Source organism: Pongo pygmaeus, chromosome 9 (genome assembly GCF_028885625.2).
Source record: "Pongo pygmaeus isolate AG05252 chromosome 9, NHGRI_mPonPyg2-v2.0_pri, whole genome shotgun sequence".
Lineage (NCBI taxonomy): Eukaryota > Metazoa > Chordata > Mammalia > Primates > Hominidae > Pongo > Pongo pygmaeus.
In genome coordinates, this window is record NC_072382.2 from 128,260,494 (window position 1) to 128,277,182 (window position 16,689).

Below are 16,689 nucleotides of genomic sequence, written 5' to 3' on the forward strand. Positions count from 1 at the left end.
CACGTGGCCTCGTGGAGATGGTGACAGGGCTCCCTGGCTGGGTGACTCACACGCAAAGGGAAGAGGCTGATCAGGAGCTGCAGAGATGCTCTCTTAAATTCTCATGGGGCCAGGAGAGGTGGCTCACGCCTATAATCCCAGCACTTTGGGAGGCGGAGGCAGGCGGCTCACTTGAGGTTAGGAGTTGGAGACCAGCCTGGCCAACAATGGTGAAACCCTGTCACTACTAAAAATACAAAAATTAGCTGGGCATAGTGGCTCGTGCCTGTAGTCCCAGCTACTCAGGAGGGTGAGGTTGCAGTGAGCTGAGATCCTGCCACCACATTCCAGTCTGGACAACAGAGCGAGACTCCATCTCAAAAAAATAAAATAAAATAAAATAAAATTCTCCTGGGCCTAGTCCACGGTGGGTGGATGAAAGGGTAGATGTGTTGGTTGCCTAGCGACCTCTGATGCTTTTTTTCTTGGCCAGGATACAATTCATCACCCACCACTCTTAGGGCTGAGACCCCTTTGAAGGTAACAAACAAAAAGAGAGGTGACTAGAAAACTACCCGGGTCCTTCCTCTCTCGGCCTGGGGTCTGACAGGGAATCCAGAAGTGGACTTAATTGCTGTCTACCCATAGTTGGAGGTGACAGCAAGGCCAGTGCCAGTGACAGCTCCTTTGGGGCGATGCCTGGTGCCAAGATGCCTGAGGTCCTTCTCCCCTCCCTCAGGCCTGGCTCACCCCAGCGAGGGTCTTACCGTTGACCGTCAGGGTCACCTCTCTCTCCCCAGCTCCCACACGGGGCACCACAGCCCGGCACATGTACTTGCCCGCGTCCTCCTGGCGCACGGATTTGAGGATCAGGGTCTTCTCATTGCTCAGGACCTAGGAGAATTGGCAGGCTCAGATGCCAAGAGCAAGCGGAGGGGTGCGCTCCGTCTCTGGGAATAAGGCAGCTGAGAGGCTGGCCTGGGGTAACTGACGCAGTCTCCCGCATCTCAGTAAGAAGCAAGGTGGGGAGGAAAGAGACCAAAAGTTTCCTGGCCCAGACAATGCCTGTGGGCTGTACAGAGGAGACTCCACCAGCAGGGAGGCCACCCCATGTGACTGAGGATGTTGCATCCCAAGCACAGCCCTGTGGGCTGGGGGCATGTGGGGGCACATGTGCCGGAGGAGGATGCCTGACTGGGGACGTCCAGGTTTCCTCCTACAGAACCTCCCTGTACCTGCGGTGGCTTCTTCTCTCCCAGGCTAGCCATGGGTGACATGATCCTACAGCTGAACTTCTCTGGGCGCTCCTGGACCTGTTTTCAGAGTCATTTTCAGGATCCCTTTGGGATATAGCTTGGACTGATGGAAACAGGCTCTGGCATGAGCTTGGTCTGCGTTCGAATCCCAGCTCCAGCAGTGAACACCTGTGTCTCTTTGGTCAGTTACTTATCTTCTCAGATGCTCCCTTTCTATGTATGGAGCCTGGTAGGATAATGTAGTGTCTGCTACATAACAGGCCACACAAAGGTCGGTTTCCTTCTGGTCCCCCTGCTTCCCTGCCCGAGGCTCTCCCTGTTCCTTCCTATGTGAGGACATCTGACAATCTCATGCACTGAAGAATACATACGTCTTAAAAGAGGAACACAAAGGCTGGACACAGTGGCTCACGCCTGTAATCCCAGCACTTTGGGAGGCCGAGGTGGGCAGATCATCTGAGTTTGGGAGTTTGAGACCAGTGTGACCAACATGGAGAAACCCTGTCTCTACTAAAAATACAAAATTAGCTGGATGTGGTGGCCCGTGCCCATAGTCCCAAATACTCGGGAGGCTGAGGCAGGAGAATCTTTTGAACCTGGGAGGCAGAGGTTGTGGTGAGCCAAGATCACGCCATTGCACTCCAGCCTGGGCAACAAGAGCAAAACTCCATCTCAAAAAAAAAAAAAAAAAAAAAAAAAAAAAAAAAAGGAAGACAAGAAAGTGAAGCCCAAGTCCAAGGCTAAAAGGTGGCTTTATTTGGGGGAAGTTTAAAAGGCTCTTTCTTTCTTTCTTTTCTTTTCTTTCTTTCTTTCTTTCTTTCTTTCTTTCTTTTTCTTTTCTCTTTTCTTTTCTTTCTTTCTTCTTTCTTTCCTTCCTTCCTTCCTTCCTTCTTTCCTTCCTTTCTTTCCTTTCTTTCCTTTCTTCTTTTTTTTTTTCCAAGGTCTTGCTATGTTGCCCAGGCTGGACTTAAACTTTTGAGCTCATGTGATGCTCCCACCTCAGCCTCCTGAGTAGCTGAGACTACAGGTGTGTACCACTGTGCCCGCTTGAAAAGCCTTTCTAGTGCCTTCCCTCCCAGCACATTGGTGACCACCTACTTTTCTTATAAGGTTTAGGACAGGGCAAGACTGCAATGGCTGAATGTGCTCAGGGTGGGACAGGCACATGAAGGTGCCTGGGTTCCCCCTCCTCTTTCTGGGATCTTTCTCCCTGTGGCTTACTCTGGAGGCTGACTCCCCCAATCTAATAGTGGGAGGGGCCTGGACAGCAGTTCCTTCTTGCTCCACTGTCCCCCACCCCCGTTGCAGACTCACCACTCCAGAGCCCCGCTTCATCCAGACGATGGTCAGGGATGGGTTGCCGGTCCAGGCGCAGCTGAAGATGGCATCAGAGCCCAGATCCACGAGCAAGGACTGGGGTTCTGTGGTCATCCGGGGCCCAACTGCGACGGGAGGAAGAAGGAGACAGGTTCAGGTGGGTGGTGAGCTCTGGGATCCTCCTTGCTGCTGCCTCCTTTTCCCCCCAGACCTTGACTGGGGGAAGGGAGGCAGCAGGGTACTTGTGCCATCTCAGTCGCTTCCATTTTAGTCCTATGTCCGGGCGGGGTCTGGGGTCTGGGAGTGGGACTCAGGAAGCAAGGAGGAGACCCCTCTCCCCGAGGCTTCACCTCTGTTGGGCCCACGGAGGTGGTCGGCAGCATGGGGCCTGGGAAGAAGGTGCTGGGGACCAAGTTCTGCCTGGATTTACCCCCAGGGCTCTCATCTCTTTCCCTCTGTCTGGATCACACCCGGTGCCAGAAAGCTGTGGAAGCCCCACCATCCCAGTGGCGGGCAGGGGCCCTCCTCCTGCCCTGGAAATCTGGGCCCTTGAGATCTTCATGCTTCTGCCTTCAAGCTAGCTGCCATCTCCTCCAGCCTCAGCCTTCATGACCTGGAATCGAGTGACTGGTGCACCTCTGGGGTGGATGGGGGCTCTGAGATGCAGGGTGATGGAGGCAGGGCTCTCGTGACCCATGCCTCCTCCCCCAGGGTTTCCCACCCGGTGCTCTCAGGCCACCCTCCTATTCCAGCCCTTCCAGCCTCCGTGTCACCCCCATTTCAGTAAAGCAGCCCTGGGTTCCACTTCCGACCCCTCTCCTAAGCATTAAAAAGCTGAATGCAGGCCCCTCTCCACCTTCCCCAGTATGTCTGGAGCCTCCTGTAGACCAAGCTCGGTCCACACAGTGGGGGCCGTGCGGGGATTCCAGGCCCAGGGTCCGACCGTGGCAGGCAGGCCTCAGAGTGCTCCTTCCAGGGAGCAGACAGAGCCTGAAGCCTGGTGCCAGGAGACTGGGATTAGTCCCCTGATGTAAAAAGGGAGTAACAGCACTTTCTTTGGAGGCTTCAAGGGAGAGGGGGAGGGTCAGGTTTTTTAAAGTTTGTAAAAGCAAGTTTAAAACTGTAAGGGGCAGTGTATGAGCTAAGGATGCTTGTTTTGAACACATCCAGCCAGCTAGTCCATGGCAGTGGGCTGCCTTGCTGTGGGTCCCTGCCGGACTTCCAGTGAAAAAGAGGGGATGGGCCGGGTGCGGTGGCTCATGCCTGTAATCCCAGCACTTTGGGAGGCCGAGGCGGGTAGATCACGAGGTCAGGAGATCGAGATCATCCTGGCCAACATGGTGAAACTGTCTCTACTAAAAATAAAAAAATTATCTGGGCATGGTGGCAAGTGCCTGTAGTCCCAGCTACTCGGGAGGTTGAGGCAGGAGAATCTCTTGAACCAGGGAGTCGGAGGTTGCAGTGAGCAGAGATCTCGCCACTGCACTCCAGCCTGGCAGCAGAGTGAGACTGTCTCAAAAAAAAAAAAAAAAAAAGAAAAGAAAAGAAAGAAAGAAAAAGAAAAAGAAAAAGAAGGTACGTCCGTGAGTCCCCTCAGTGGAAGGCAGTGGAATGTGTGGCTGGGCAATGGATTTGGTCATTGCCCGTGTTCAGTTCTCATTCGGCCACCTATTGTGTGACCTCAGACCTCCATCTCCTCATTCAGATGATGAGAATAATAATATCTACCCATGACGGCCTGCATGCTTGTGTCCCCCGACAACCCCGCAATTCGTAAGTTGAAATCCTCGCCCTGTGGGATGGTAGGAGGAGGAGGAGCTTTGCGGGGGCGCGGGTTGGGGGGGTTAGATCATGAGAGTGGAGCCCTCATGATGAGATTAGTGCCCTTGGAATAAAGGCCCCAAGAGCTTGCTTCTCTCTTTCTCTCTGCCATGGGATGCCACAGCAAGAAGGCAGCTGCCTGCAAGCCAGGAAGAGAGTCCCCACCAGAACCCGCCATGATGGCATCCTGATTTCAGCCATTTAAGCCACCGAGTCTATGGTAACGTGTCATAGCAGCCCCAGCCAAGACCCTGACTCATGGGGTCATGATGGGGATTGAAATAAACATGAAACACTGCACAAAGCAGCTTTTTGTCGAGTGCAAAGCATCCTACGCTCATGACGCATGAAGCTTGTGTTCTGTGCAATGAATCTAGCCCTGGTTTCTCCAGCTCTAAGCAGAAGCCAGTGGATGCCTGCTCGCCTGGGGAAGCATGCACCACTGCACTCACAGTAGACGTCAACCGTGCGGCTGAGGTTGGTGCTGCCGAGGGCGTTGGTCACCTCGCAGGAGACGGGCTCTGAGAAGTACGTGTAGTCCACTGTGGTCCTGTACACCTCTCCAGATGCCTCCTTGATGATCTGGCCCCGCTTGGCCCACCTACAACAAAGGCCAGGGGCTGATGTGGGCCTTGAGGGGCAAGGCCAACCCTCCAGGAGCTGGACGCATCCATCCCATGGAAAAATGAGGCCTGGGTTGGGTGGCAAGTGGGGAGTCCTCTGGGGTCCGTCAAGGGGAATCTTCACAGAGGGGCTACTTCAAGGGCTCAGAAAGAGTTGGTTTTGCTCCCATCCAGGTGGTTGTGAAGGCAGTGGGCTTTGGTTTGTGGTCACCAGGCAGTCAGTGGCACTCAACAAGTGGGTTATTCTGGAGGGGGTGAGTTGATTACTCGGCTGGTCAGCCCATCTGCTGGCTAGACGATGGAAAATCCAACTGTCAGTGGGCAGACAGCTCATTGTCCTGCTCTGAGCTGGATCATAGGCCCCTTTGGAAAAGAAGGAGGCCAAGTCCATGACCTCAGAGGCCAGGGTCAAACGGAGCATGCCCATACATGCATGCTCATACGTGTGCACGAGCACACACACACACACACACACACACACACACACACTGACAAGGCGAGAAGCTGTAGGAGAGGTATGCTGTAGGGGCTCCATCTCCCGTCCAAACAGTGGAATACTAATACCCATCAGGAGGAGTGGCGTGAGCAAGTAGCCCTGGCTGCCCCTCTCTTTCCTCTCGACCAGCTCTCCGCTCTCCTGTCTTGTTCTACCTCCTGCTTCCATGGGGTTCTGCATGGTGTCTCCTCGCCCCAGAAAGTCCTCCTAGTTTCCCCAGATGGCACTTGCTCTTCTTCCTGCCCGGCCTCTGCCCTTACAGCCTGGCTTTGCTCCTCTGAGGCAATGGCTCCACCAGCACTGGCTTGGTGAGGGGATGTGAGTCGGAAGGCTCTTTTGTCGGCCAATCGGTACCACACAATAGGGGAGGACAGGAGGCCTCTGGCTTGCTTTGGATCTGGCTCTGGGGCAGTGACCCCTGTGTTGGACCAGTGACCCAGCAGCCTGCTGTGTGCAGAAAGCAACGGAGCCTCACAGGGGTGTATGTGTATACACATGTATGTGTGTGCATGTGTGTGTTCATGTGAATGTGTGCATGAATGTGTGCACATGTGCATATGAATGTGCATGTGTGAGTGTGCCTGTGTGTGTGTGAGCATGTGCGTGTGTGTGCATGTGTGAGTGTGTCCATGTGCACGTGTGCATATGTGAGTGTGGGCATGTGTGTGCATGTGCATGTGTGCGTGTGTGAGTGTGGGTATGCGTGAGTGTGGGCATGTGTGTGTCCACGTGTATGTGTGCATGTGTGTGTGCATGTGTGCATGTATGAGTGTGGGTGTGTGTGCATGTGTGCATGTGTGTGGGTGTGAGTGTGCATGTGTGAGCGTGTGCATGTGCGTGTGTGTGCATGTGTCAATGTGCATGTGTGCATATGTGCATGTGCATGTGTGCATGTGTGTGTGTCCATGTGCATGCTGTGTGTGTGGTGTGTGCATGTGCGAGTTTGTGCATGTGTGAATGTGGGCATGTGTGAGTGTGGGCATGTGTGACTGTGTGCATGTGTGAGGGTGTGCGTGTGTGAGTCTGCATGTGAAAGTGTGGGCATATGTTTATGCACGTATAGATGTGTGAGCATGTGCACTTGTGTGTGCATGTGTGCATGTGCGTGTGTATGTGTGTGTCCATGTGCATGTGTGCATGTGCGTGTGTCCATGTGCACGTGCACATGTGTGTGCATGTTCATGTCTGAGTGTGTGTGCATGCTTGTGTGTGCATGTGTGCGTGTGTGTGCATGTGTAAGCATGTGCATGTGTATGTCTCTGTGCATGTGTGCCCGTGTGAGTGTATGCATGTGTGAGCATGCGCATGTGTGCATGTGTGTCCATGGGCATGTGTGCATGTGTGTGTCCATGGGCATGTGTGCATGTGTGTTCATGGGCACATGTGTGTGCGTGTGCATGTGTGAGTGTGGGCATGTCTCCATGTGCATGTGTGCATGTGTGTGTGCATGTGTGCATGTGCATGCATGTGCATCCATGTGCATCTGTGCATGTGTGAGTGTGGGCATGTGTGTCCATGTGCACGTGTGCGTGTGTGTGCATGTGTGGATGTGTGTGTGCATATGCGTGCATGTGTGTCCATGTGTACGTGTGTGCATGTGTGAGCGTGTGCATGTGTGCATGTGTGAGCATGTGCATGTGTGCGTGTGTGTGCATGTGCGAGTGTGTGCATGTGTAAATGTGTGCATGTGTGAATGTGGCTGGGTGTGTGCATCGTGAGTGCGTGCACATGTAAGGGTGTGCATGTGTGCATGTGTGGGTGTGTGTATGCATGTGTGCATGTGCGAGCATGTGTGCATGTGCATGTGTGTGTTCATGTGCATGTGTGCATGTGTGTGTGCATGTGTAAATGTGTGAGTGTGTGCATTAGTGAGTGTGTCCATTTGTGAGTGTGTGCATGTGTGAGCGTGTGCATTTGTGTGTGCATATGAGTGTGACATGTAAGCATGCGCATGTGTGAACTGTGCATATGTGCATGTGTGTGTGCATGCATGCATGTGTGTGCATATGTGAGTGTGCCCATTTGTATGTGCATGTGTGAGTGTGTGCATGTGCGCACGTGTGTGACCATGTGTGTATGCATGTGTGAGCGTGTGCATGTGTGCATGTGTGAGTGTGATAATGTGCATGTGTGCATGTGTGAGCGTGTGCATGTGTGTCCATGTGCATGTGTGCATGTGTGGGCGTGTGCATGTGTGAGCGTGTGCATATGTGCATGTGTGTGCATGTGTGAGTGTGTGCATGTGTGGGCGTGTGCATGTGCATATGCATGTGAAGTTGGGGGCTTCCTTACGGATCTCCAGGGAGAGAGAGTTCTCCGTTTCCCCTGGTTTAATCCTACTCTGATCAACATTCTTTTTTTTGAAACCACAGAACTTCTCTTCAGGCTGTTACAGTTGAAGTGTCTATGGGGAGTTTGTCTTTCCAGAGCTGCAGAGGCTCGTTGCCTCCAGAAGCGTCACCCCGCAGCCACTGCTCCCTGGAACTGCAGTGTCTCTGCTCCCCTGCTTTGCCTCCCCTTTATCTTATTCCTGGAGCTTTTCCTGGCACCACAGACGCCGTCTCCTGCCCTTCCCTCCATTAGCTTCTTGCCTCCGTCTGACCCATCCAGCCCCGAGAGACGACTGTTTCTTGGCATCAGACAGAGCACCTAGGCTAGCACCACGCAGTTGTTATTGCAAATTAATATTGGGTAATTATTAAGAACACAATTAATAATAACAACTGTAGTTTAACAACAGAGCAAACCATAGCTCCCTTAGAGCTTAAGAAGCTTCCCAACAAACCATTATGAGTTATTCATGTGTCGTTTCAATCTCTAACTTTGATTTAATGACCAGACTTAAGAGTCAGGCCGGCCCCCGCCTGCGGCAAATGAATTCAGTTCCAGGCACAGCTGGGGAAGTGTGTCCAGCCCCGCAGTTCCTTTTACCCTGCTAGGCGAGGGGGCCAGGTGGTGGACGCAGCGGGAAGCCAGGCGGGCAGCTGGCTGGGCTGGGAGGGCAGGGAGCCCTGGCTGCTCACAGCTGTGGGTGCCCGGCTGGGGCTGGAGGGTTTGGGCCCAGGTGATTGGGCCAAGCATGCGTCTTCCTCAGGGCTTCCTGGAGAAGCTCTCGCCTCTCCTCTCCTTCCAGGGCCCCTCACCAGGAGCATCACGGAGGGTGGAAGCCCCACCTGCTTGGCCCCAAGTAATCAGCAGAACTGCTGCTGGCTCCGGGCGCCAAGGTTCCCTGCCCTCCCTGTCCTCTCCTCTCATGGTGAGGGAGCCGGAGAAGGAAGAGGACGGGAGCCGCTGTTGGGGCTGGGTCCGCAGGAGCCCAAGCCAGGTCTTTTGGGGAGGTGTCTCTGGACCCGACAGAGCCCCCAGCTCACATCTCGCCCAGCCAGTCTTTCTTCCCCTGCTGCACTGAAAAATCCTCTGAGAGGTCCCTGCCAAAAGCACAGACACTCAAACCACTGCATCCACGCAGCTGGCCAAGGATCCAGGCCAAGAGCTAAAGAGCGAGTCCCGCCCCACCCTCTTCGCGCCTCTTCTGATTTTGGTGCAGTTTCTTCTTCCCTGTCTTTCCTCTTTGTCTCCTCCCCTCTCTCCACCCACCTCCCCCGACTCACTGTTGCTTCCCCACCTCTCCCAGCCCCTCTGAAAGTGGAGTCAGCTTAAGCCTCTCCCAGTCAATGTCTAATTTGGTCTGAACAAAGGTAAGAGGATTAATTATTTATATCACAGAATCAGGGGGCCTGGCGTGTCACAGCCGCCAGGTTGTCCTCAAATAGACCAAGGTTTCATCTCGGGTGGGGGGCCACATCCTGCTATCTGCTGGGGATCACTGAGAGACTCAGAGGAAAGCTCCCCAAAGCACTTTGGGCTCCCGGTCCCTAGGAGCATCTGCAATGACACCCACATGCCACCCAGGCCTCCTTTCCAGGCACTGGGATGGAGGAGGGTGTTATCTCTAGTTTCAGAGATGACAGCCTCTTAGTGAGAGCAGGGAGGAAGCTATCAAGATGAGTGAAAGTAAAGAAACAAAGTTTCCTGTAATCTTGTCAGGAAAAATCAATGTACTTCTGTGATGAGATTTGCTTACGGCTTTTCTTCTTGGATCCAGACATTGCATCTGAACACCTGGCTGCTTGGTGAGACCTTGCTGGAGTGAAGGGGCTGAGCGAATGTGGGTGGGTGCAGGCGCCCACCACCTCCGCTCTTGGGGGCCCCTCCGCCTCCTCCCTTCCCAGGCCACTCTGGCTCTCTGGCATTAACCTGGGGGCCGGAGGGGGCTCCCTGAAGCCTCTGGAGTCCTAGAGGGAGATGACCCCTCAGTGAGGTGTTTTCAGGGCCCTTCACTAACCAAAAGGCCACAAGGGAAGGTGACCAGGAAGAACTAGTGAGTCTCTGCAGGGCACCCTGCCCCTCCCTGCCCCTCCCAGCTCCTGCTTGGTATAGGAGAGGCTGGCTGTGGTACTGTGAGCTCCAGGGGAGTACGACAGGGAGGACCCACAGGCCACCTGTAGCCTAGGGAAGCCCACATGTTCTCTGCTTGTTCATTCAATTTTCAGCTTGCAAAAAACAAACTTCGGAATTACAGAAAAGTTGCAAGAATAGTCCCATTAACTGCCACCCTCCCATCGCCCGGATTCACCAGTTGTTAACATTTTCTCATACGTGCTTTGCGGTGACCTCTCCTCTCCTCCCACCTTCTTCTCCTTCCTATCATTGCTGTTCTGCTTTTTTGAGGTTGGCGACCCTGGGAATCAGTCCCAGCACTTGGTTTCCTGGGTGTTTGCTGTCCGGGTCAGTAGGCAGGTGTGGGTGGGGGAGGCAGGTTTGGGGGTGGAGGGGTCAGGTCCCAGGGCGTGCAGCCCTGCTGTCTGCCCAGCATACCCATCACTAGGACCCCAGGTGACCGGAGCCTGGCAGCGAGGAGAAATGAAAGTCGAAAGTTGTGTGTCCTGGTCTCTGGGGCGCCCAACAGGCATTCTAAGGGCGGCTGTGAGGGTGAATAGGGGTGCTTGTGGGGTGGTCTGTGGGTGTGAAGGGCTGCCCTGGGAAGCTAGCATGACAGGTATTTTCTGGGCATGTTGTACCTGGTGTTTAGGGACCAGGAGCAGAGACCTGGGAGCAGATAGAGGAGAGAAGCTGAACTAGGATGGAGAAACCCAGCCCTGGCAGGTGCAGCGTGGAAGCCCAGGGCCAGGAAGTCTCATTGGGCACCTCTCCTGCATCTTCAGTGGCTTCTGAATAGATGCCAGACCACAGCCAAACCAGACTTGCCCCCTGGACCTGGCTGGACCCACATGATTCTGGGGAGCCTGGAGTCCTTGGCTCAGAAGGGACCCTGGAGGTCATCTGATCTTTCTTCTGACTCCAGTCAAGCAAATGGTTAAATTGGACAGGACAGATGGGTTTCATCCTATTTAAAAATATCCTTGGGGATAGGGACTCTGGGCTCTGCCTGGGTTTCTGACTCCAGTGCTGCTTAATTATGCACTCTGCAGGGAGCACCTCCTCATGTCCAACCTGAATCCCTGGCTGTCCTTGTGGCTGATTTCCTTCCATTCTGCCTGCCGGGGCCAAACTGGCTCTTGTCTTCCCTGTTCTCCACTCCCCCAGGCCGGCTTATTTCCTAGGCTGGGACCATTAGCATCCTTGGCCTTTGCAGATGCTGCAGCTTAATGACCGAGATCAATGGCAGAGGTGACACCTGGGATCCACCACCAAGCCTGGTCTGGTGGAAAGAGACCAGGCTGAGTCAGGGCTATGGCAAGTTCCACATGGCACCCAAAAGGAGGTGAGTCTGCCCTTGAGTGCCTCCAAGGTCACTTAGTCTCCTAGAGTCTTGTGCAGTGACAGTGCCCAGGAAGAAAGGCGCCCAGAGGAGCAGCCCTGTGTGTTTATTGGATCAGTCAGACACATCTAAGGAGCATCTGGTTTATGCCATGTGCTGTGCTACATGCTGAGAGCCATCAGTGACTAAATTGCAGTTCCTGCCTTCAAGAAGCTCTGTCACAAGGCAGAAACAAGTAAAACAAAAACAGTGATGCTTTGGCCGGGTGCGGTGGCTCATGCCTGTAATCCCAGCACTTTGGGAGGTTGAGGCAGGTGGATCACGAGGTCAGGAGATCGAGACCATCCTGGCTAACACGGTGAAACCCTGTCTCTACAAAAAATACAAAAAAAAAAATTAGCTGGGCGTGGTGGCGGGTGCCTGTAGTCCCAGCTACTTGGGAGGCTGAGGCGGGAGAATGGCGTGAACCAGGGAGGCAGAGCTTGCCAGTGAGCTGAGATCGCACCACTGCACTCCAGCCTGGGCAACAGAGCGAGACTCTGTCTCCAAACAAACAAACAAACAAATCAAACAGTGGTGCTTTTATCCGTGTTGTGAGCAAGAGACACACAGGGGCCATGAGTATGTGTGATCCCGGATGCTCACTGGACTGGGCTGGGGCCCAGACATCCTGACCTACCCAGGTGAACCACCAGTTTGATGGGCACAAGACTAGAATGGAGGTTCTGATCTTGCTGCTTCTCCTGGTTGTTCTGTTTTTTTTTTTTTTTTTCCTGAGCCTCTTCCCTATGTTCGGAGTGTGGAATAAACAGGCTATTCAAGCAGAAGGTGTGAGTCCTGCTTCCTCCAGTGGAAGAGGGCACGTGCACTCACAAAGGAGAAGAAGGGTCCACATGGCCAGCAGGCAGGCGGGTGCAAGGGGAAGGGAAGAAGGTTACTGGACACACGATGTGGACCACGCACACACTGCAGCCATGCTGAGGACCCTAAGTGACATCCCATGTGAGAGGCATGGGGGTGGGGGCCAGTGGCCAGGCCGGGTCCCCTCAGCAGTGACTCTCACCTGTACTGGGTGACAGCTGGGTTGGCCTTTGCAGAACAGTGGAAAGTGACGATGTTGTCCTCCAGCACTGGCTGTGGCTCCACCGAGAGGTTGACCAGTGGGGGGTCTGCAGGGAGAGGAGAGTCACTTGTAGACCGGAGAAAGAATGGGGGCAGGGAGATCCTGGGTGACATGGAGGGTAGAGCCAGAGACTCCACCACCCAGGGATCCTCAGAGCAGCCACCGCCCTGGTGGTCTCCAGGAAGTTGGGGGCTCCATGGGAGGTGCCTGCTGCAGACAGTCCTGGAGGTGGGAACAGGGCCTCCCCGTGGACTTGGGGCCTGGCGTGGACATGAACCCTGAGCCAGGAAGCCTCAGGCTTGGGCCCAGGGGTTTCCCATCCTCCAACTTTTGGGCGGAACAAAATACTCCAGGAAGGAGAGGTGGGAAGAGGGGTGCAGGGCAGAGAGGGGCGTGTGGACACTCAGCCTCACTTCAGCGCAGACTGTCTTTGAAATGTCTGTTTATTATCTCTTTTCCGTAAAGGTTCTGGGGCATTTGTTAACTTGAAAGTGGCATTTACACCCTTTCATCAGCCTAATCATCTCCACTCAGTCCTGGCTGGTGGCGCACGGCCTCAGCTCCCCAGGCTGGGGCTCGCTTTCTCATTTGACATGATAAGAAGCCAGGCTCTGAAGTGCTAAATGGTGGGAAGGGGAGGAGACAGAAAGTCAGGGAGAGAAAGAGTCGGGGATACAAGAACCAGAGACACAGAGACACACAGAGACACACGGAAGGGACTGGAGGCCGACAGCGAGACACGTACACAGACGACAGACATGGAGACCATAGAGGAAGAGAGATGTGTGTGTGTGTGTATGTGTGTGTATGCGTGTGTATATGTATGTGTGTATGTGTGTATGCATGTATGTGTGTGTATGCGTGTCTAATGTGTGTATATGTATGTGTGTATGTGTGTATGCGTGTATGTGTGTGTATGCATGTGTGTATGTGTGTCTAATGTGTGTATATGTATGTGTGTATGTGTGTATGCATGTATGTGTGTGTATGCATGCGTGTATGTGTGTCTAATGCGTGTATGTGTATGTGTGTATGCATGTATGTGTGTATGCATGTGTATGTGTGTCTGTGTGTGTCTGTGTGTGTATGTGTGTATGCGTGTGTGTATGTTTGTGTGTATGCATGTGTGTATGTGTCTATGCGTGTGTGTATGTGTGTGTATGCTTGTGTGTGTGTGTGTGTGTATGTGTGTGTGTGTGTAGAGCGAGAGAGAGAGAGACAAAGATGAGGAGGTGACAAGGACAGGGAGAGACATGGGCAGAGTTACAGAAAGACACACACATAGAAATTGAGAAGTGCAGAGAAAGGGTGAGAAAAAGAGAAATCTAGAGAAGCAGAGGGCAGAGTGATGGAGAGACGGAGAGACTGACCTGTTTGCAGAGACTGTGAATCAGACAAGGATTTCAGACCAAAAGCAGAAAAGGCCACGGAGACCCAGCACACAGGGCCCGACAATGACAGGGTGTTAGAGAGAAAGACCAAGTCAAACGAGAAAAAGAGATATGAAGGAGGAGCAGACACTGCAGGATGGAAAGATGGAAACAGCTCGAGGGGGCTGCAGCAGAGAGACAGACAGGTGGGAAGGGCTTCCGTCAGCCTGGCCCTGCCCAGCTCAGGGGCAGTTGGCTCTGGATCCTCTCCAGAGGCTGGTGTCACCCCTGCTGCTGGGCTCCCGGTGGCCCCCAGGCCTTGGCACCCCCGGGGTATCCACACGCTGAGGGATAGGGGATAATGAGCCAGTTCCCATCCTTTTTCCCTGTCATGGTCCAGAGGTCTGGCTGAGTTGAGTGGGCAGCCCGGGACCTCGTCCCTATTGACAGGCTGGGCCCTGGGCTGCATCTTCTGGGTCAGTCCCCACTAACAAGCAGAGCAAATTGCTGGAAAGTCACGAGGACTTCTAGGGGTCCAGCCTATTTCCAGAAAAAGAAGAAGCCAGTTTCTCAGAGGCAATGAGGAAAAATGCTGGTCTCTCTCGGTCCCCATGGGGGCACCACAAAGGGAGCAAGGCCCCAGCTGGCCCAGTTGGTCTGGGCTCTGGTTGGGACTATGGTGGGGTCCTGAGACCCTCAGAGAGTCATACACTCAGCCTCTCAGCTGCAGACCAAGCCGGCCTTACCCTGGAGTTGGGATCACATAACTGCTCAGCTGCCCTCTTCCTGCTGGTGCCCAAGAGGACCCTGCCTCCCCGCCTAGTGCCAGGCACAGAAGCTGGCCTGGGAGATGACCCCAGGGGCTGTGCTGTTATCTGCAGGCACTGGGGAGAGAACTCTGTTTTCTGAGAAGCAGGTGGCCGACTGTGCCGGGGAGCCTGTTCTCCCACATTTTCCCTAGTTCCGGGCGGGGGACCACAAATCCAGGAAACATCTGCTCTGGTGCGGTCAGCCTGCCTGCCTTTCGTGGGGAATTACAAGGGAAGTGCCCTCACTTGTGATCTCAATCCCGGCTGTAAGGCATAATTCAAGTGGTCAGAAAGATGAGGTGACAAGGAATAGCCATGAGAACTCTCCTCCCACCCCCAGAACCCCGCGGCCTCTCCTCAAAGCTGCACCCTAGTTTCCAGGGCAAGGCTGAATCAGGAGTCCCAGCCCTCTTTCCATGCAGGGCTGGCTGGCTGATCTGGGCGTCTGTGTGACCCTACCTAGAGAACATGGACACCCAGGGAGGAGCCTGCATCTCGCTGTGGGCTGGAGAAGAGGCGGTGGGGCAGAGGAGCTTGGGAATTGCCACATGGATCCAAACGCATTGCCGGCCCGTGCCCTCACATTATGAAGGCCAACTCTGGGATATGAGTACTTACCCTAAGTCTGGCTTGAGGAGGTGCGTGCCAGTCCCATAGACTCAAGGGACCCGCCACAGAACTTGGGGGGCTGTTCCAGGAGGCCCTTCCCTCACCTGGGGGTCCTTTCTAAAGTGATGAGGTCTGAGAGGCAGGGAGGTGGGGCACACAACTGCTGTAGGACCTTCCTGCTGCCCGATGCCTCATCACACCCTGCCATGATCAGCTTACTCGTGAGGCTGCTCTCCTGCACTTTCCCTTCCTCTTAGCATCGTCTTTGGTGATCACCTGCCCCTAAGCGTTTCACAAGGGTTCCACACTCACTGGCCTTATCTTCACCTCCACCCCAAGACCAGAGGTGCCCCAGCTTCTCTCTCCACTTCTGCTGGTGTACAGAATATAAATTTTCAGAAGTCTGCCAAGCTCCAGAGGTATAAATAGTTTATGTCACATCCAACTATTAAACATGATTTTAATCTCACTTGTGATGTCAGCAGCATAACTTGCAGGAGGGCAGCTTTGATGTAGCTGGTGGAACTGAGATCACATTGAACAGATGTTACAGCTGAGAGTCTGTTAGTGTTTCCATCCGCCCGTGTGTGCGTGTGTCCACGTGCGTGTGTTTTCAGGGGAAGTATTACATGGAGGAGAGGGTGGGAAAAGAGAGAATCTTCATGACTCAGTGATTTTGTAGCACATTCATTTGAAACTTGGCAGCTGGATACAGAGTCCAGATGTGGTGAGGCTTTGGGGGTGTTAAGCTTTCTCTCCCATTACTCAATCTGAGGGATTTGTCTTCCGTTGGGTAACATATGAAGACCAAGAGAAACAAACAACAAATGTGCTTTTGCTGAGTTTGGATGCTTCTTGGTTGACTGAGAAAATGAGCAGGTTCACAAAGGCAGCTCTGATGCAGCCCATGGTGTCCTTAGTAAACAGTTGGATGCTGACCGAATGAACAAACGAATAAATGCAGGAGGAGCCGGAGCAGGAGGAGGGGGAAGGAGGGAGGGAGTGGGTGGAGAATGTGTGCTTTGCTTGGCAAGCACATACAAGCACCTTCAGGCTAGGGGCGGTGAGCGCGGGGACAAATGGATGAAGATCCCTTGTCTGTTAGGGCTGTGGGGACACCTGATGAGGGGCACCACTCACCTGTAGCTCTGCGTCCTGACAGCAGCTGATAGGTGTGGGGCACTCACAATGTGTCAGACACTGCACTAGGGGCTTGACAGGAAGGATTTCATTTAATCCTCACTGCAACCTTAGGAGGTAAGTATGATGACTTCCATGTACAAAGGAGGAAACCGGGGCACAAGGAGGTTAACTAACCGGGTCAGTGCCACTCAGTAAGTGGCAGAGAGTTCAAAGCAGGAAGAATGCTGTGGGCTTCACCACTACCCAGTACTGCCTTGGACGAGGCTGGTCTGGGAAACTGGGCTGCTGGGCCCCAAGTGTCACTCTGACCTCATTCCGACGCCTCCTAAGGTGGCTGAGATGTCCTTGGAAAGGAAGCCAG

At 53.8% G+C, this 16,689-nt stretch overlaps 1 protein-coding gene across 4 annotated transcripts in view; it reads right to left on the bottom strand.

The window, feature by feature from the left end:
- Positions 1 to 16,689, bottom strand: part of KIRREL3 (kirre like nephrin family adhesion molecule 3) — a 592,978-nt gene that overhangs the window by 20,794 nt on the left and 555,495 nt on the right. For all 4 annotated transcript variants that reach the window (XM_063671606.1, XM_054437752.2, XM_054437750.2 and 1 more), the window contains 4 exons: positions 12,338 to 12,443; positions 4,826 to 4,974; positions 2,550 to 2,677; positions 747 to 873 (listed from right to left, as the gene is read on the bottom strand). In XM_063671606.1, the coding sequence (XP_063527676.1) occupies positions 747 to 873; positions 2,550 to 2,677; positions 4,826 to 4,974; positions 12,338 to 12,443 (510 nt within the window). The remainder of the gene's footprint in view (positions 1 to 746; positions 874 to 2,549; positions 2,678 to 4,825; positions 4,975 to 12,337; positions 12,444 to 16,689) is intronic.